Source organism: Equus przewalskii, chromosome 3, assembly GCF_037783145.1.
Source record: "Equus przewalskii isolate Varuska chromosome 3, EquPr2, whole genome shotgun sequence".
Classification (NCBI taxonomy): Eukaryota; Metazoa; Chordata; class Mammalia; order Perissodactyla; family Equidae; genus Equus; species Equus przewalskii.
The window spans coordinates 62,090,198-62,111,150 of record NC_091833.1 but is presented as its reverse complement, the minus strand read 5'-3'; the positions used below and the strand labels follow the sequence as shown (position 1 = coordinate 62,111,150).

Below are 20,953 nucleotides of genomic sequence, written 5' to 3'. Positions count from 1 at the left end.
CTCTCCTCGTCGTCTATGAAATCTTCATCAAATTTTATATTTCTTACTGATGCAAGTGGGTATTTTGGGGGGATGACTTACACAAGGAGATGATATCTGGATCACATTACAATTTTTCATTTGCATTAGCAATGCCTATACAAGTTCATAGGTTTTGGACAATTTATTTTCTTATTTTTTAATGGGAAATGTCTCTTCACAAGTGAATAAGAAATTAAATTGCTTACCATGTTTGAATTGGTTAGTTTGATGCTTAGTGGTTTTTCACTTTTCCATCCTTCCATATTTTTCAGAAAGTGGTCCAGGCCCTTCATTTTATGTTGGATCTGCATATGTGCATAGTACTATAGGAGGAGTGCTAAGAAAAGATTTTCCTGTCCCCAATTTTATCTCCAAACGAAACCAAATCACCCATATTTTGGAATCACTTTCAGATAAGTGGTTGTCTCCAGAAAGTCTCTGTTAAAATACTGAGGATATTATTAGGCACTGCTATCACATTTTTATGCATATATTTCACTTTATTTCTAGGAGAAGGTGACACAGAAGTAGTAATCTATCACAGAAGAAGATGGCGTAAGGGCTGGACTGAAAAGATGGCCAGATGGAGGGAGTGACTTTGTGAGAAGCTTCACAAATCCAGAGGGGAGTAGAGGGTGTAGTTTAAGGTTATGATTGGGGTTGCAAAGAAGTGCGAGACAGGTCCAAATACATATTTTATCTACTTCTGTGCCTTTTCTATCCTGTCAAAATAAATGCAAAACAAAGGACAAAAGGGATAAAGATTTAGATTTAATTCCCAGTTATATTTATGGTTCAATTGAGGTATTGTTTTTTCTCTTCTAAATGATCAATACACTGTGATTCTTTTCACATCAAGTAATTTTATTACCTACTCTCTCTTTTTAAACTTCTCCCATAAAAAATGGGAAAACATTTTAGAATCATTGGAGCTAGTTTCCTGTTTACTTAGAAACCAGATTCTGTAAGCCATATTTATAATTCTTGGTTTAAATATTTGCCGTTACCCTCATGCCAGAGTCCTTTGATGACTAACTAAATATAAAAGTTTAAAAGCTTGAAGAACAGAATATTTAGAAACAACCAACAATTATGTGGTTTTATTTTTCTCAATATAGAATGCACATGCAGAATTAATAGAAGAAAAATGTAGAAATTCTTACTTTGGGAATCCTCAAAATGCAAATGTTCAAGAGTTTATTGTTAATAAATATGAATTTTAAGCAAACAGTGTTAAGAATTAAATATTTTAACTTTTCAACCATTTGCTAATCTTTAATAAGAATACACACATGCAAAATATGTTATTGGTACTGTAGGAAAGATTTTTTCAGATATTTTCAATTTTATCTTTTAAAGCTATGAGATCTTCATTAAATATAGGAAAATCAATTCTAAGTTGCTAGAATCATGATGAATTTTATATATTTTTTGGTTTTCTATATTTACCATTGCATTAAGATATAATATTGCAATGCAAAGTAGAGGGAGACATTAATATTATGCCTTACATTTGTTAAATGAAAAAATATGCACAAAGTGTATGTGTGTGTGACAAAGGTTTGATTTTGTGAATTGGTAATAGTGAATTAGTGAATTAGTAATTGTGAATTAGTAATGTGAATTAGTAAATCATATTAAATGACAAGGATTTCATGTTTGATCAAGCGTTCCTTGGGGCCTCATAAGGAAAGGCTAGGGTTGGACACTGACTTCAAATAAAAGATGCCTACTCTTTCTCGGGAACTAAAAGTTGACATAATTTATCTAAAAAAGAATTATTTTCTCTATTTAGGACAATAGAAAGTTAGAATAATTTCCTTTTTTCTTTTCTAATGTGGGTTTTTGGGCTTTAAAAAAATTGGTTTTCTCCAATGGAAACAATTCCATAGGCGGACTTTCTTCTAATTCTGTTCATCTGCGACCTGAAAGACAAATCTGGCTCCATTATTTAGGACTCTCTTGAGCCACTTAAAAAAATTCCATCTATCTATCTGTCTGTCTGTATATCTATCTTTCCATCTATCTATCATCTCTCTCTTTCTCTTTCTCTCTCTCTCATCTATCTGTCTCTCCATCCATCTATCATCTCTCTCTCTCGCTTTCTCTCTCTCTCTCTCATCTGTCTCTCCATCCATCTATCATCTCTCTGTCTCTGTCATCTGTCCATCTCTGTTGTTTATCATCTGTCCATCTATCAATCATCTATCTATTATCTCCTCTTCTGTGCTTGATTATCTAATTACCACTCATAACTGAAAATGAAATAAAATAAAATACGATCATAGAAAGCATATTTCTTTCATCATATGATAAAAGAGGAAAAATAATGCTCCTCTTGAGTATTTGTTAGTCTCCATGTCTATATGCACCATAGAGCAACTTGACTGACAGTTTTTGTTGACTGGGTTATGTAATTAAATGAAACAACTGTCTTGTTACTAATTATTGTAGTTCTTCATCTTTGGATCAAAAGGCCAGGGAGAGAATAGCCCATTAGAGGCAGAGATCAGAATCTTGGGTGGGGAGGGTAGGGAAGGAAGTTTGAAAAAATATTTTTGAAAAATTATCTTTGCTTTGCTTTGTTTTTAGACATAAGGCTAAATTTATTTTGAAATTTAAAATAATGTTAAAGAAGAGCAGGTGACTTTTCTTTTTATTAAAAGGGAGAAAGGAAAAAAGTGTGAAACAAGGATGGAAGGACTATGATGCCTGGTGAAGAGGGCCTAGGATTCTTATAACCTCTCGAGGTGTAATCAGGGCTCAGACTGTCCTGTGTATATTATGACGGCGAAGTCATCATTACCGTCATTTGCACCCATTTTCTTCCCCGTCTCTTTAATGAAAAATACAGTGAGAGATACCTGCCTTGCATCTAAGCATCCGACTGCAGGGACTGAATCACTCATGGGCCAGTGCTGGGATGGAAATGCAGAATTCATGAATATCCATTTTAGTTGTTGTTATGGCTTTTTCTTAGTTTGCAGCTTTTTCAGACAGAAGAGTTTCAGAAGAATGAAAAAGACATGGATGCCCTCTGTGTGTGTGTTTGTGTGTGTGTAAATTTTTCATTATTTATCAATAAAGACACATTTGGAATTAGTAATGGATACAATTCGGAGCTGAGCTCTTTTAGTATGCCTTACTTCCAAGCTAAGGTGTTGGTTTGGTTAAATTTTTGCAAATATTGAAAACTAAAATGTTCAAATGGGAAATCACAGATAAAGAACATGGTAATGAATAATAGGTACAAATCGTTTAAACTCTTATGTAAAATTTGATAAGATGTTTTACATAACTTTAATGAATTGACCAGGTCTTGTGAAGAAAACAGTTCCAGATGGCAAACATACGCAACAGATTAGTCAAACAATTGTTTGGCAAGAATATTGTAAATTTTGTAATCAGTTGGGAGCCAATGAATACAAAGATGAGTCTAGTTAATAATCTATAATTATTGGTGAAAGAAGTATATTAGTGCTAATTTCTCTCTATTTCTCCTAGCTTTTCTCTCCTATCAACTTCACAAGCCTTTGGCACAATGCAGTGGGTAACCTTTGTTTCCCTTCTCTTTCTCTTCAGCTCTGCTTATTCCAGAGGCGTGTTGCGTCGTGATACACGTAAGAACTCTATTTTTCTACTGTTCAACTTGTATTTTATTTTCCTAGTAAAAGAAAGTTTCAGTAAACCCTGCATCTTTAAAGAAGTAAGTTTTTCTTTAGCATCTATTTCTAGTCTGTGATGATATTTTGTATTTATGAATCCTTAGGAAGTTATTAATATATTTCTAACATCTTAGGTGAAAAAAATGGTCAGAATTGCTTAGTAACTGTAATTTCCTTTTGCTCATGAAGGAACTTAGAAGGAGTGGCATAAACCTCACAGAATACAGTTGAAGCTCTGGATTCCTAAGGGCCTACCTACTGCACCTTGCTTTATAAAATCAAAACCAAAATCTGTGTCATTAATCTTATAAATAGAGTTTGTACTTATATCTTTCATTTCAACGGTCCTCTCAGTCTCTGTTAATAGATTCTACAAGACCATTAGATCTTCTCCAAGTATGAATATAAAGCTATAGATATTTGATGATTTTAATGATTTTTCAAATAATATCATTGATTGAATAACACTTCTGTTTAAATGCAGAAGAATAGTTTACCATCATCCTAAGATTTTCTGTAGGGATCAAAGACCAATATTTTGGGGCAAATGAATACCTAAATCAAATGGAGAGAAATAGAAAAAGGAACATTATAACCAGTTGTTTTCTTCAGAATTTAAACAAATCTTTTGGTGCCTTCTTTTTCTTTTTTTCCCCCAGACAAGAGTGAGATTGCTCATCGGTTTAATGATTTGGGAGAAAAACATTTCAAAGGCCTGTAAGTTAAAATATTAAACACTGAAGAGTCAAATTTAATGTTTCTAGTAGTCTTGGTTATTATTCTGAAGTTTTTATGTTCCCTTGTCATCAGGGTCCAGACTCTGGAACAGTACTGTCTAATAGAATTTTCTGCATTGATGGAAATATTCTGTATCAGTGTTGTCCAATGTGGTCACCATTGGCCACATGTGGCTACTAAATACTTAAAAATGGCAAGTGCAACTGAGGACCAAAAATTCAGACAATATTTAATTGTCATTTATTTAAATCTATGTGGTCACATGTGGCTAGTGGCTACTCAATAGGATAGCGTGGCTCTGGAACTCTTGTATAACGTGCACGGTGGGGAAGACTTTACTGTATGGTTCCTTTCACAACTCACTTACTGCATTCCCTTACCTAGCAAATTCATCTGTGGTTTCTTGAGAGCATTTTAACATTGTTTTAATCTTGTAAAAACTGAGAAAACAGTTTATTTTTTAAAGGTCAATCTCATTCTACAGCCTGATTAAATGAGATTGCGTGGTTTTAGTTTTTTGTTTTAATCAGTCAAAGGGTCAATGTTATGCTCCTTGTCTTAACAATTAGATCCATTTAGAATACATTTGGCTTGCTTGTTCTATATGTGTACGTCTACTGACACGCACACACATATATTTAAACTTGGTGGAAATACACAGCTTCTTTGCTTAGAAAGCCACATGTGCCTGGTTAGGCCTCAGATAATAGCTGATGTGAACAGGCTTTCTAAACAATAGTAAGAAAGATGTATAAAATATAGAATGTATACAGATACACAATTTGTTCTCTAGCATAGTAACCTACTTTACGTTAAAACGTTATTATGCTGCGTTTTTCTATGTCCTTTGTTTCAGGGTGCTGGTTGCCTTTTCTCAGTATCTCCAGCAGTGCCCATTTGAGGACCACGTAAAATTAGTGAATGAAGTAACTGAATTTGCAAAAAAATGTGCTGCTGATGAGTCAGCTGAAAATTGTGACAAGTCACTTGTAAGTACATTCTGATTTTGAATATTATTTCTTCTTCTTTTATGTAATCCTGAGCATTTCAATGGAAGAAAATCTCATTTTAGTTATCTCAATTATTGCTAATGACCACATTTATAAGCAACACTCAGAAGGGGGTAGCCATTGTTTCTTCTGTGGTAGACGCGTTCTAGCTCTACCCACAGTTTTAAAAACGTTTCTTTATTGAGACCACACACAATAGCCATAATTTACTTAAATGGAAATTTGTCATTTGTAAAAGTCTTTTAAAGTTATGACTTCTTTTCAAAGAGGTTAATAATTATAGCATGGTTTTATGTTTAGAAAGCACTCAACTGATTTCCTTGCTGATTTGTTACCTGGATAAAATAATAGTGCATCTACATATTCCTCATTTTAGGGATATTTTTACATACAATAAAAACTCAGGGCATTGATTCATTTTGAAGGACTTTGGAGTTTTGGTATTTCTGGATAGGTCTTCAATATAAGGAGAGGTTTATATTTCTCTCACCACTCAATCTGTGAACACTTTCCTGGGAACAAGCCCATTTTTAATTTATCCCTGAAGCCTTTCTTCCTCCTATTTCTCCCTATGCGTATCCCTCCCTCAAAGCAGAATCAGTACTTTAACTCCACACAATATTACGGCTCTAAAGATGAATTTAAAAATTGCATGGTTTTTTTTTTTGAAAATTAATAAATTCTGTCTTGAGCAGTGTATTTTCCCTGAAGTTACAATTATTTCATAATAAAAATTAATGTGAATAGAAAGGATTCATTTAATGGAATGGGCTTTTAGGCAAATGTTTCTAGGATGAAAAAGATCTTTATTTTAATGTAATAACAATTAATATATAGTAGGTTGTGTTACTCTTGGGCTGTGAATGGTCTCTACTAAAAAGCTGTACCTCTCAAAAAGGATCACATCAAATGAGAAACTATCTGAATACTTTCTTCCCTAATGTAAATTCACTTGCCACTTGGAGGATTATTTTTTCTTGATTTTTCATTGTAAGGATCACTCTCCTAGCTGTTATCCTCAATTGGAAATAGAAGTAATGTTCATTCCTTAGAGCCATTGATGGTCTTTTTGCCCTCCTGTTTTATCCGCTGTAAGTAATAGTGTGCCAGTTAACTCTGATGAAAATCGCACATAGACGGTTCAATCAGGAGAAACTCTCTAAACCTGAGGCAAAAGTGGATTTTTATGATTTCCTGACCAAGGTTTACCAGTATATTAAATTTTTTATACTGTTGTTTGGGTATAAAGAAAATAAAGTACTGCCCAGCAATTTGAAGCCTGCTGTCTTCCATTTAGCATACTCTTTTTGGAGATAAACTGTGTACAGTTGCAACTCTTCGTGCAACCTACGGTGAACTGGCTGACTGCTGTGAAAAACAAGAACCTGAGAGAAATGAATGCTTCCTGACACACAAAGATGATCACCCGAACCTCCCCAAGCTGAAACCAGAACCGGACGCTCAGTGCGCCGCCTTCCAGGAAGATCCAGACAAGTTTCTGGGAAAGTAAGTAATCAGGTTTTTGTCCTTGAAAATTAAAAATTATGGAATCGGTCAAGACATGATAACAATGACTATAACCAAAAATATTTTCAACATTAAGACTTGGAAGCTTTTGTTCTAATGACAATTTTCAAAGAAGGAGTAGTTGATACTATACAATTCTACACCATAAAAAATTTCATTGAAGATCTTTTAGAGTTTATTGAAAGAGGATATAATCTATATGAAAAAATTTGAGATTGACATGTGTTAAAATGTTATGAAGATATATATTTATTTATTCTCAGGTTTGATTTCATTTTAGTCAATGTTAGATCACCAAAATTTAACTATTTCATACAGATGCATGTATACATATGTATATATATGTAAGTTTGTACATAAGTTTAACCTTTTCACTGATTTAAGAATGACAAAGGCAAGGTCATCATATGCAAATTGAGCTTAATAGGTATATTAGATGTGTTTGGGTTTTAGAGGCTCTGAGGAGAATGGTCCATTACAATTGTTCCCGTAATACTGTCTGCTATAGAAAAATGACTGTTTTTCTTTTAAAACATTTAGATACCTGTATGAAGTTGCCAGAAGACATCCTTACTTTTACGGCCCAGAACTACTTTTCCACGCTGAGGAATATAAAGCAGATTTTACAGAATGCTGTCCAGCTGATGATAAAGCTGGCTGTCTGATACCGAAGGTATTCCCCAGAAGAATAGAAGAACTAATTCATAATCTAGCCTCAGATTTGGATGATCTTGTGGCCATATTTAGGGAAACTAAGTCTCTGATATAAACTTCTTTACATGGTCAAAAAAGCCTTCTTCACTCTTATCTTCCACAAAGATCTTTCCCATTTTGAAGGCCTCCGATCTCCCATTCCTCCTTCTAAAGTTTGTCAAAGTGGATCTGACAGAGGGCATCACTGTGTATGCCTCTAAATATTCCCCTTCTTTTTATGGTGCTGGTCACTGTCATGAAATACAGAAACTCATCTGTAAAATTGCATGGCAAGGAGGCACAGTTTTCGTTTATCTTTTCATGAGCCTTTTTTATTGGAGGAGAGGGGTGATGGAATTCTAAGTAGAGAATTTAACTGCATCTAGAAGCCTGGGTTTATTCGTTCACTCCATAAATATTTATTTTGTATTTTAGGGAGTTTATTGATGTTATGAAAGTTGGTGGAAGAGAGATTGAAATGAATTACATGCAAAATTAAGAAATCAGTAAAGTTATATTCCCTGAGATATTAGTGTACTCAGTTCTTCCATTTTTCTTTTCAGTTCCCTTTTCCCTGGCAATGCCTCCATCCTGGTTCTTAAATACCTAGAGTCTTCTGCTAGCGCCAGGCTGATTTTTCCTCTCCCTACATAGCAAAATAATTATTTACCAATAGTGAGCACTTGGCAATTTAGGTGTCAGTTATCTCTTTAAAATTTGATTTGGCATAGTCTCATCTGAACTTAAGAAGGGGTTTTCGCTTAGAATTTTTCTCTTTTAATTTTTCTAAAATAATTTCTTTTTACAGCTTGATGCTTTGAAGGAAAGAATACTGCTTTCATCTGCCAAAGAGAGACTCAAGTGCTCCAGTTTCCAAAATTTTGGGGAGAGAGCTGTCAAAGCATGGTATTTTAAACTTAGTTTGCGTCTTTATGATGTAAATGATGATGGCTCAGTTGACAAAATTGTGCATTTATATAGTATTTTACACAGTGCTTTCACATGCATCCTTTTGGTTGTCTAAAAGGTAAAAATTTAACAGAGGTGAAAACCAGAGCATCAATCACAATTCGCCATTATTTTTTATCATATTTTTTCTAAGTAGTCAAAGAACTTACAGGACATCTTTTTTGTCCTTCTACGACAGGTATTTAAACCCCTATTTATCTCTAAAAACTAAGGATCTTATTCTAACAGTCCACAGTTTTTATAGAGCTATAATTAGGAGCTTTCATTTAATTTTATCTTCCCCTCCCCCCAATTATCTGAAAGTGTCTGTCGTTTTATATTCTGATAATTAAGTACAGCCATCAAGGTTACTTCTCATTTTTCATAGCTCCAGCTCTACTCTTAATCTCTTTTTTTCCCCCAGGCCCTCTCTTTTCATATGACTTAGCTGGTTCTAGAAGCAACCTTTAATAGTATCCAAGCCAAGAAAAATGCCCCCTCCCCAATCCTTTACTTGCTAGTCAACAATGAACCAATGTGAACAGGAGATAAAATAAAAATAAGCAACATTTTGCAAGCTCCTTGGAAACCATCCTTTGAACTGTCTTTGCATGTAATCTCTACCTTCTACATTATCAAAATCAACCAAATCCATAAGCAAAGCAACCCCAACATGAAACGATGCACAGTCAAACAGGTTATGATTGCTTTTGTGGAAGAAGTACCTTTTATCAGATTTATGTAACTCTGAAAGGATTTGAGAAATCATATGGATATTGGCCTTTTACATCTTGTCATCATGTTTAGAGACTGTGCTGGATTAATTTCTTGGTAAAAGTATGCTTAATCAAAACTCCCTAATTTTGCAAAAGTTATGAAATTTCTTTTCTCAGAGACCTTTAGAAGTCAGGAAGAACGTGTTGTAATTGATTAAAAAAGCTAACTAGAGGGCTGCCCGGTAGTGGCACAGCGGTTAAGTTCGTGCATTCCTCTTCAGCAGCCTTGGGTTCCCTGGTTCGGATCCCGGGTGCGCACATGGCACCGCTTGGGAAGCCATGCTGTGGTAGGCGTCCCATGTACAAAGTAGAGGAAGATGGGCATGGATGTTAGCTCAGGGCCAGTCTTCCTCAGCAAAAAAGAGGAGGATTGGCAGCAGATGTTAGCTCAGGGCTAATCTTCCTCCAAAAAAAAAAAAGCTCACTAGAGTTTGTATGGCACTTCCCAGTTTATAAAATGCTTTCATATGCATTATGTACTTTAGTCCTCAGAACAATCTTTTGCTTTAGCCTACTGTTGTGACTCTGCAGAGGCTGAAGCTTGGAGAGCTGAAGTAACCTGCCTAGGGTTATGCTACTTATAAGCAGGAAAGCCAGATCTCGAAGTTCAGATCTGGTCTCCAAACCTGATGTGGCTCAGCATGTCTCCTGTAGAATCCCTCTTTGGTTTCTGCGTTTATGCATCGCTGGACTTCTGTACACCACATACAGTGGATAATTACAATGGACAATTCTTACAATGGGTAATTCTGCTCTAAGACATGTTGCTCTAAGAGAACAATTTGGTTCAGAACTAGAATTAAAATAAGAACTAATTAATTTTACAGATTATTTCTATGTATTATTTTATCTGAATTTTCTTGTTAGAAGTAGTATTTTCCTGATGCTTTCACATAAAATATTGCATGTTAATAGTATTTTGATAGAAGAATTTCCTTTTTAGGTCAGTAGCTCGCCTGAGCCAGAAATTTCCCAAGGCTGACTTTGCAGAGGTTTCCAAGATAGTGACAGATCTTACCAAAGTCCACAAGGAATGCTGCCACGGTGACCTGCTTGAATGTGCCGATGACAGGGTAAAGAATCTTCAGTGTGCTTTTTTGTAACTTACGTGCTTAAGTTGGTTGAATCAATCTGTTTAGTATCGTCGGCGACAACTGACAGTGAGTCAAGATGGTCTCCTGTGCTGTAATCTATGCAATCCTTTCCCTGTCTTGTGTTCCTTTTTTTAAATCTGGCTAACCTACTCAGTAAGCGATCTGACAAACATTCCCTAATTTGTAATCCCTTTCCGTCATACTCTAACTGAGGACAAAGGTTTAAACTGAAGTAGAAGAGCTAAAAAGGTAAATTTCTTAGAGATTTTTTTGGGAGGTGAGTGGAGTTGGAGAAGGGCTGGTATCTGAAGAGACCTTTGGAAATTATGAGGTTTTTTCTCTATATTCTCTCTTACTTTCCTCTCTGTGTTAAATATGCAAATATTTAGCATGATATCACTTTTCGCCAAACTTAAAAATATGACCAAATACCAGAATCCTAATCTCTCAGGACGCTTTCTTGAAAATTTAAGGCAGATATTTTCCATGTGTAAGTGGGGCCTGTGACTATGATCTTGACTAATTTTTCAAAAATTTCTCACACTTTAGTTATTATGGTTTCAAAATGCCGGCACTTTATTTTGGGAAAATATTTGGAAAAACAACACTGAGTTTTAATTTAAAAACTTAAATGCCTTAATTATAAAATTAATAAATAATTGATATGAGCCCCTGCTACTGACTAGTTTTTTCAATTGAGTAGAAATGTTTTAGTCGTTCTGAGTCTCCAGGCTAAGGAAACAGGCTGGAAGTGTTCATAGAAGGCAGGTTGATGTATGTATAGTCTTAGAATACAATGAACATGTTCTGCCAACATAATAAAGTCCTGGGAAGAAAGTGTAGTGACGTCAATTTACATTGAACAATTTCCATCAACTTGCTTCTAGGCGGATCTTGCCAAGTACATATGTGAACATCAAGATTCAATCTCTGGCAAACTGAAAGCATGCTGTGATAAACCTTTGTTGCAAAAATCCCACTGCATTGCCGAGGTGAAAGAAGATGACCTGCCTAGTGACCTGCCTGCATTAGCTGCTGATTTTGCTGAAGATAAGGAAATCTGCAAACACTATAAGGATGCCAAAGATGTCTTCCTGGGCACGTAAGTGGATGAGGAATTATCCTTTCATAGCTTTTAGATGGTCTCAGGATTTAGGAAGATATTCTAGGCTTTCCTTTGGAGTTACTACAATTTCCGTGTTGTCTACAATGCTTCTTTATCCTTCCCTCTCCCAGCTTTTATAACTTTTTGGAAAAAATTAATTAATTTTAAAAAATTGTCATAACATAACACACGCATGCTCAGGGCAAAAGCTCAGTCAATAGAAAAGAGTACAAAGTAACAAATAAGTTTCTATTTTTACCCCCCTTCCTTACTCCTTAGGCATATTTCTAGAAATATCTCTAGAAACATTTTGTGTATACATAAATTACATACATATTATTTATTCATTTATTCATTCAAAGAGTATTTCTTGAACTGACCATAATGTATACGTATGAATATATGTAATACATCTTTATAGCTATCTATCTATCATCTATCTATCTATCACCTATCCTCTATCTATCTATCTATCTATCTATCTATCTATCTATCTATAGGTATCTGACAGCAACAAAGAGGTATAAAGAGAAGTACAGAGTCTGCCACCAGCTGTTTTATATTTGCTTGAAAAGTCCAGAAATCCAGTAACATGGCAAGGCAACACACAATCAAATGACAAAATAAATGATTATATATAGTCAGTAAGCGTGGTGATAAACTTTGCATTTTTGTTGTTGGAGTATAATAGTATTCTGTGCACTAAATAATGTTTCATAAAATTATGTAGCCTTTAAGATTTCACTCATACAGAGAGGAAATAGAAAAATTTAAGAATATATCTCTATCTATCTATCTATCGGAACCTTTTAGAGGTGTAGTCAAAATCAAACAAAATATACATAATAATAATAGGTATCATTCACCCGACATTTAATCTGTGCCAGACAGTGTGTGTTTTGTGTAGATTATGTCATGTATTTCTCACAACCCGCCTCGTGGGGTCGGTACTGTTATTATCCCCTTCTGCAGAAGAGGAAACTAAGGCCCTGCTAATTTTAATAAGTTGCCTCAGGTGATATAGTAAAATAAGTGGCAGAGCCACAATTTGAATGCAGGTAGCTTTAACTCTGCACCCCAAGCCCTTAGCCACTAAGGTTTACTGCATGGAGGTTAGTCAAATTCAGATACTTGGGATATGAGTTACTCTTGTGGTTAGTTCTGTGATTTCTCTTGCTCATTTGTCCATCTAAATCTATTTTATCTTCATCTTAATTAGGTTTTTGTATGAATACTCAAGAAGGCATCCTGATTACTCCGTCTCCTTGCTGTTGAGAATTGCCAAGACATATGAAGCCACGCTGGAGAAGTGCTGTGCGGAGGCCGACCCTCCTGCGTGCTACGCCACAGTGGTAGGTTTCTTCAAGGGAAAAATGCAGCTCTTTGACTGACGGTCCCAATAATAAGAAAGAAAAATAATACAAGATTGTAAAACATTATATAGTGCAATTTAGATCTTTTCTTGAGATGGTTTCAATTCTGTACTCTTAAACATTATAGGAAAAATAGCCTTAAATAGAATGGTTAATAAAACCTAGAATAGGCTTTAAAAAAGAAGGATCTGAAGAGAGCAGTCTCATTTCATAAAATCTTGACCATGCTTTTTCTCTCTTTCACACTCCTGAGAGCAAAATAAGATGAAGTAAAATTAAATGTTAATTAGAAGAGGTTTAACTTAGATATAAAGAATATTAACCTGATTCCAAGATTTATCAAGTGTCAAGAATTAGTATCTTGAGGAAGGTTGTGAAATCTCTTCACTTACAATATTTTGAAATCTTTTTGAGAAAGTTTTAGAATAGTTTTACAGGAAATTAAGTAAGGAGTGGAAATCTTGTCTGGAGGATTTTTAGCATATTTAGCTATGTGAAAATAGAATTTTGGCGTATTTAAGATATTTAGCACTCCTAGCATATATAGTAATTTTCAAACTTCAGAATCAGAGGAAAGTCATTCTTTCCTCTACCAAGAACTTGCTATATGCCAGGTACCATACTGGAACCAATGACCAAGGTAGACTCTCTTATCTCAGAGAGCTCAGGATCCAGCTGGAGAGGTAGCTTAGTAATAATGATACTTATAACCATAGCCATCCTTTATTGAGCTTTTACCATGGTCCAGGCACTATTTTAATTTCATTAACTCAGGTGGTTTACAAAGCAGCTCTCTGAGGTGAGTTCCATCTTCATCCTCACTTTAGAGATGAGGGTTCTAAAGCTAGGAGATGGGAAGTAAAGTTGAGTAGATGGCCTGGCACAAATGCCAGCAGTCGCACTCTGGAGTCTGAGTATTCTTCATCACTTACACTATACAGCCTGGCCAAACAAAATAAACAGTTTGGGCATATTAGATTTGTCATTAAAGATCTATTTACATGACTTTGGGCAGAAAGGAGGATGGCTCTCCCTCTGCCGAGAGGAGTGAAAACCAGCCCGCCTCTGGTCCTCAGGTGGAACACTGTAAACGCAATTCTCTTATCTTTCAGTTTGATCAGTTTACACCTCTTGTGGAGGAGCCTAAGAGTTTAGTCAAGAAAAACTGTGACCTTTTTGAAGAGGTTGGAGAGTATGACTTTCAAAATGCGTAAGTATTTTTGTTTATTGGCTATTTTTTTTTAACAATTAGTAATTATTTAAGACAATATTTAGACCACCTATCATACAACTTTTAATTGTGAAAATACAGTATGTATTTCTGATCACCCTCCATCAAGAAAGAGGAGAAAGGGATAATATAGTTGATGGAATGGAGAGGTCTACATTTGAGTGCAGTTTGAAAAATTGGTCTGGGAGGGAAAATATCAAATCTTGGGTTATAGGAGCTGAAGATGCCCCTTGAAGGTGAAGGAATAGTTTACAGGCAAACCAAATACAGCAGTGCTTTACAGAGCAGGAAAGAGTAGGCCTTGAAAGTGTAGCTCAGTAAGCTGATAAATCAATATCCTGATCTAATAGAGCCTTATCTGTGGAGGTAAAGACAAGAAAGGGCATATTATTCAGTAGATATTTATTGTTCACTTACACATGTGAGCACTCTTCTAACTATGTGTGGTAGGAGTAACAACAACGAACAACACATTGTCTCTTCGCTTGAATAGATTACGGTCATACATTGACTTTCAGTGGTGATTGACATTCTTAGTAAATGATTATTACATGCTAAGTACCATGCCAGGTTGATTGCATACTTTATTTCTTTTAATTTACTCCTTGTACCATCCCTATTGAGTCAGATATATTTCCTCCATTTCATAGGTGAGAAAATTTATTTTTGTCTTTCAAATTTAGCACAGTGCTGACATATATTAAGCTCTAAGTAGGTTTTATTGAAAGAAAGCAGCAGTTAATAAATATATTTATGTCACTGAGTTATAATAAGGTAAGGCGCTTCCCAAGATTATGCAGCGCAGGTGGAATTCAGAGCCAGGCTTAGCTAGTCGCCTGGGACAAGGTCTTCCCCCACCCCATCCCACCAACCTGGAGCTGGAGATAACGTTATGAGTGAACAATCATCTTAGTTAATTTTGGTTAAGTATTCTCTGCTTGACCTCCTATGTTAGACAAAGACGGTTTCTTGCCTGGCTAAAAACACATGGACTTTTTTGTCATAGGCTCATAGTTCGTTACACCAAGAAAGCACCCCAGGTGTCAACTCCAACTCTCGTGGAGATTGGAAGGACCCTGGGGAAAGTGGGCAGCAGATGCTGTAAACTTCCTGAATCAGAAAGATTGCCCTGTTCTGAAAACCATGTGAGTCTTTTAAATATGATAAAGCTAATAATGATGACTTTTTACCTTTAGATATTGACAAAGCTAACTTTCAGAGGCAGGGGTGGACTAACGTGTGTGTGTGTGGTGGGTGGTGGGGCCTGGGTAGTGGCAGGCAGGACTCAGTCACCCATAGCGTCCTGACCATCAGAATGAGGATTTAGATAAGATCCCAAAGATGATAAACTGTTTTGAAAAAATTTCATGAACTTTCAGTGTTCCATCCTGGCGTTTTCTCAATTTTTACTTTCTTTGTCTTTCTTTATTGTATTGTATAAGACTATTTCCTCCTCACTCCAACGCATATCTCAGGATGCACCTCAAATTATTTTAATCAATTATTTTCTCAAGTGAATTATTCTTAAAATGTGGACATATTTAATTAAAAGAGAAAAGAGTTTTAAAAGTCCCTTATTGTTTGTAGTTTTAAAGATAAGCAAATCACTACTTCAAGTCAACCTTGGATTCTATGTTGCTAGTTAAAATATAACACTTGTTTTGGTCCATTGGTAAGTAGGAGTTCATGGAGAACTTTTAATTCTGCTTCTTTTGAATTTCTGCTCTCCTGTCTGTTCTTTAGCTGGCCTTGGCCCTGAACCGGTTGTGTGTGTTGCATGAGAAGACACCAGTGAGTGAGAAGATTACCAAATGCTGCACGGATTCCTTGGCGGAAAGACGGCCATGCTTTTCTGCTCTGGAACTCGATGAAGGATATGTTCCCAAAGAATTTAAGGCTGAAACATTCACCTTCCATGCAGATATATGCACACTTCCTGAAGATGAGAAACAAATCAAGAAACAATCGTGAGGAATATTTCATTACTGCATGTGTTTGTCGTCTTGATAGTGAGAACTGTAAATTGAAATGAGCAACTTTTTCTGAAGTAGTGATTACATTCCTTAGAAAAGAGTATTTAGGTATTGGCCCTATTAAGCTGACAAAAGTGTCAAGAATAAAATGGATAGCTTTTTGTTTTCTTAGGAAAAAAACCACTGTATCATAATCCTGACTACAAATCAGAGTACTATTATGGATAAAATCTGCAGTAGAATAATATCTTAGGTGAGGTCCAGTAGAAAAAGCTGAACAATTAACTGATGCATTTGTGCAGATAGGAAATTAGGTAGTAGAAATCATAGGAGAATTTATTTCTAGGCATGAATGCTTATTCTAAGTTTGTTCTATGGCAGCCCACAGGCAAAGCAAACACTTAAGATGTGACTTTTGAGAATTCAGCTTGGGTGAAAAACAACTAGAAATGCGAGTTCTGAGGCTTGGCTCCCTATTGCTGTCACAATGGGTTATTATTCCATGAAATTTAGCAACAGAAAGTTGTTAGCGTCTCTGATGGGTTCTGATCATGGCCACAGACTTAAGAGTAACATTGTAAAATCTTTCATGCCCACAAACACTCTTCTCTAGCACTATTGTCTTTGCAGATGTCAGTGAAAGAAAAGCGCCAGCTCCCATGAATTTGGATAATCTTATTTCCTATGACCTCCCCACCAGTAACTTTGAATTGGGAAAATTTCGAAAACCAAATATAAAGATTCTCAGAGTAGCAACTTTTTAAATGGAGTCCAAGATAATTAAAATTTTAAGGATCATTTTTAGCTCTTAAATAGTTATAAAATTCAATATGGCATAACTTCCATAATCTACATAGTACGTAAATGCAATGACATAATCCTTTCCAGAGATTGATTGAACAGAGATTTATTGATTTATTGGCACTACAGATATTGAGCAATTTACATTGATTATCTATCCTTCCACCAACCCCACGAAAGTGGATTTTCTTCTCCTCATGCAAATAAGAACATTGAAGCTTATAGTGGTAAGCCTGGGCCTCAAACCAGAGTTGCTTGGCTCCAAGGTTCGTAATCTTAAGAAACAGCACCACCGCCTTCACCATCTCTATTTTTCTTTCTGTGTGTGAACTTTCTTTTATTTTTTTCATTCATACTCAGTGCACTTGCTGAACTGGTGAAACACAAGCCCAAGGCAACAAAAGAACAACTGAAAACTGTCCTGGGAAATTTCTCAGCCTTTGTAGCCAAGTGCTGCGGAGCTGAGGACAAAGAGGCCTGCTTTGCTGAGGAGGTACTGGCTTGTCTTCATTTTAATGTGTCTAATCTCCTTTGTTGTTGTTGAATTTGATCAAGCTAGGGGTTAGAAGTTTATGTATCCGAAGGACACTCCGTACATGTGAGACAGGAATCTTATTCTACATACAATTGTCTTACAAAAGACTTACATAGCTCTTGTTTTGTTTTTTTAATCTCCTGCTGCACTGTAGCATATTATTAAATGTTTGCAACATTTATTCTGTTTCCAAAGTTGTGATGTTTACGAATATAGATAGAAGTATTTGTAAGGCCTGAAATCTTTTGATAGAGACATCATTAAACCAAAACATAAATTTATTTAAGCATTTTCTTGAAAAAGGCTGTTTTGTGATTTGGTTGAAACTGAGTGCTTGTTTTTACAGGTTAGTGGGGAAGTTTGTGTGTAAATGTCTGACTGAATCATTTACTATTTCCCCCTATGACTTGACAGTAACTTATTATTCCTTTGAGAGCAATAGATGTCAGTGAGCTTTCTTCTAGAGATTCTAGTACTAAACTGGAATTAAAAGACGTGATGTGTGTAAAATTACTTCGTAATCACCAATGGCTGTACAAATGTTGATGTTTTACCCTGACAGTGATGCTAATATTTTCCCCACATTGGTCATTTTCTTTGTATTCAGGGTCCAAAACTTGTTGCTTCGAGTCAACTTGCCTTAGCCTAAAAACAACGCAATCACGAGCATCTCAGGTAACTATACCTTAGATGTTTTTTAAAGTAGTTGTAATAGTTCTTATTAAAATAGTGAAATTGACTGACCGTTTGTGAAGAGCCATATAGACCAGTGCCAACCACTGTTCTATGCTCTTTATATATTTTAAGTTATTTAATTTTCAAAATATTTGCCTGAATTGAGTACCATTATTATTCTCATCTTGCAGATGAGAAAATGAAGGGCCGGGTAAAGGCATAGGTTAAGTAATTTACCCAAGGACCACCCAGCTAGTGAGAGGTGGAGCCACAATTCAAAATTCAAACCAGAGCTTGAGAGTCAGCAACGGTCCTGTTCTAACCGAATGTAACGCAGTAGACAGAGTCATTCAGCTAAGCAATGGTTCAGTGGTGGGATGCTTTAGGTATTAAGCTATACTACATGAAAGTGCATTTTTGTAGGTAAAAACCAGTTGAATAGCAATGATTTCACATGGTTCAACCTAATAACTCAATAACAAATTCATTGCATTGGCGAATATGATAGATCTACTGTACATGAACTTTACTTTACACTGAACAATTTGCTACTAAGTTTCCACTGTGTCAACATGCTGAGCTTTAATAGAATTTCTCTTCTCATGACCCACTTTAAAATTTAGATGTTTGAACATGAACATGTTTTAGCCATTTTGGTTGTAATATTTTGGCTGAATTTTAAAAATGGGATAAAATTTATTTTTTAAAGCAAGTTGTCCAACCATTTTTTAACATGAATTCTTTTCATATTTTCCAAATTCACTGTGGCATCCATTCTGCTACCAGGTTTTAACTAACTGTTTGCCCACATGATCATACCTACATATTTTGCATTCAAGCAAGAAAGCAACTTCGTATCTCTGCAAATTTTATTATTTCAAAATGTGACTTGTTTTAGTCCTAAATGACAAGATTTTCCTTCTAGAGATCTAACTTTGAGAAGACACCTTTTCTGTTTGTAATTAACTTAGGTGAGAAGTAGGTGTTAAGTAAATGACTCTGAGGAGTAGTGATGAAAAGCCTGTGACTTTGAAGCCTGAGGAGTTTGATGATATCAGTGATGAAGAGAGGACTTAAAATACTTATTGATGTGTCCTCTGCCCTAGCCCAACAGAAGAATTCAGCTGCCATGAGTCTAGGAAATGTTTGAATTATTTTCATTGGTAGAAATTGCAGAAAGATAATCTAAGCAATTTGGCATTCATTTGAATAGATTTGAAAAATACATGCCATTTTACAAATAGTACTTATATTTGTCCTTTTGTTTTTCAGCCTACCCTGAGAATAAGAGAAAGAAAGGGAAATGAAGACCCAGAGCTTATTCATCTGTTTTTATTTTCTGTTGGTGTAAAACCAACACTCTGTCTAAAAAAACACAAATTTCTTTAAACATTTTGCCTCTTTTCTCTGTGCTGCAATTAATAAAAAAAATGAAAACAATCTAACATAATTGTCCAGGACTGTTATCTTTCAAAGATATGTGGCCATCCTGAAAATTCTGTAGGTTCTGTGAAAGTCCCATTATTCTCTCTTTCCGCACTTCAGTAGTGGACTTCTAGTTCCCTATGGGCTAATTAATTAAAAGAAACATTAATATTCTTCTAAGCTGTGGATTATAAACATTCAAATTAATATTTTAACATTATGGTAATTCTGAATAAAAGAATAAAAGCTGTGGAATAGCTAAGGCATATAAAACATGACTTTTTCTCACTACTAGGACTCAATAAAAAATGTGAGGGACAAAGAAGATAGAGATGATTGTAAGGATAGTTAATTGAATTGAGAAAAAACTGATCAAAGAAATTTAAGACAGTTTAGCATGACAATACATGTAAAGTATAAGAAGTTTAGCAAGTTTGGAAAAGCATTATTGGAAGAGAAGATTAGGAGATCTGGACAAAGTTACAGTAAAAGTGATTAAGATATACTGAATTGAGGAAGTGCAAGAGCTGGAGGGTAAAATTTTCTTTAAAAAAAATTAAGATGCCATATGCAAGGGATATAGGATCAAGATTGCAGAGTAGGAAGATCCTTAGCTCACTTTCCCCCATAGACACACCAAAACTGCAACTACATATACAACAGTTATCACTGAGAACATCCTGAAGACTAGCACAACTAAGGATATGAAGCAAAAGCCACATTAAGATGGGTAGGAGGGGTGGAGACACAATCTAGTTAGGACCCACACCCCTGGAATGGTGATCCATAAGCAAGAGGTCCTCCTGGATGAGTGAGGGGCCCAAGCCCCACATCAGGCTCCCCAGCCCAGGAGACACGCTCCTAAAAGATGAGCCCCTGTAATGCACGGCTTTGAAAAATCAGTGGGGCTTACATCTGGGAGAGTGGAGGGCCATAGAAAACAGAGACCCCACTCTTAAAGGGCACATACACAAGCTCATTTGCTCTGAGTCCCAGCACTGAGGCAGCAGTTTGAAAAGTCCCTGGGTTATATGAAGGAGACTAATTTGAGGGCATGTACCAGAGAGGCAGAGATCTGCTAGAACTTTATCCAGGGAAGGAAGCACTGGTAGGCAAGATTTTTTTACTTCCTTTCTAGTTAGCTGGCCTGGCCCTGGAAAGCACCATTTCTGACACTCTCCATCTACCTAGCTAGCATTCCTTGTCCTGTCCTAGCATTTGCCTTTGAACCTGCCCTTACTGACACCCCTCCAATGTGGCTCCCATCTTGCCCTACCTGGCAGGTGGCCTTGGCTGGTACCAGAGCCCCTCCAAAGTAGCATCTTCCCCACACAACAATGCCACAGCAGTCATAGCCCAGGCA

General features: G+C 35.9%; 1 protein-coding gene across 6 annotated transcripts in view; it reads left to right on the top strand.

Annotated features, from left to right (window-relative positions):
* ALB (albumin) overlaps positions 1-19,615 on the top strand; it is a 65,685-nt gene extending 46,070 nt beyond the window's left edge. For 4 of the 6 annotated variants that reach the window (XM_070614679.1, XM_070614680.1, XM_070614681.1 and 1 more), the window contains exons 2-16: positions 532-3,641; positions 4,346-4,403; positions 5,281-5,413; positions 6,732-6,940; positions 7,502-7,634; positions 8,463-8,560; positions 10,322-10,451; positions 11,360-11,574; positions 12,797-12,929; positions 14,063-14,160; positions 15,188-15,326; positions 15,925-16,148; positions 17,316-17,448; positions 18,098-18,165; positions 19,438-19,615. In XM_070614679.1, coding sequence (XP_070470780.1) covers positions 3,563-3,641; positions 4,346-4,403; positions 5,281-5,413; positions 6,732-6,940; positions 7,502-7,634; positions 8,463-8,560; positions 10,322-10,451; positions 11,360-11,574; positions 12,797-12,929; positions 14,063-14,160; positions 15,188-15,326; positions 15,925-16,148; positions 17,316-17,448; positions 18,098-18,139 — 1,824 coding nt within the window. In that variant the 5' untranslated portion in view covers positions 532-3,562 and the 3' untranslated portion in view covers positions 18,140-18,165; positions 19,438-19,615. Of the gene's footprint in view, positions 1-293; positions 3,642-4,345; positions 4,404-5,280; positions 5,414-6,731; positions 6,941-7,501; positions 7,635-8,462; positions 8,561-10,321; positions 10,452-11,359; positions 11,575-12,796; positions 12,930-14,062; positions 14,161-15,187; positions 15,327-15,924; positions 16,149-17,315; positions 17,449-18,097; positions 18,166-19,437 lie in introns of all 6 variants that reach the window. The other 2 variants (XM_070614677.1, XM_070614678.1) reach the window with 1 other exon arrangement.
* The last annotated feature ends 1,338 nt before the right edge of the window (positions 19,616-20,953 follow it).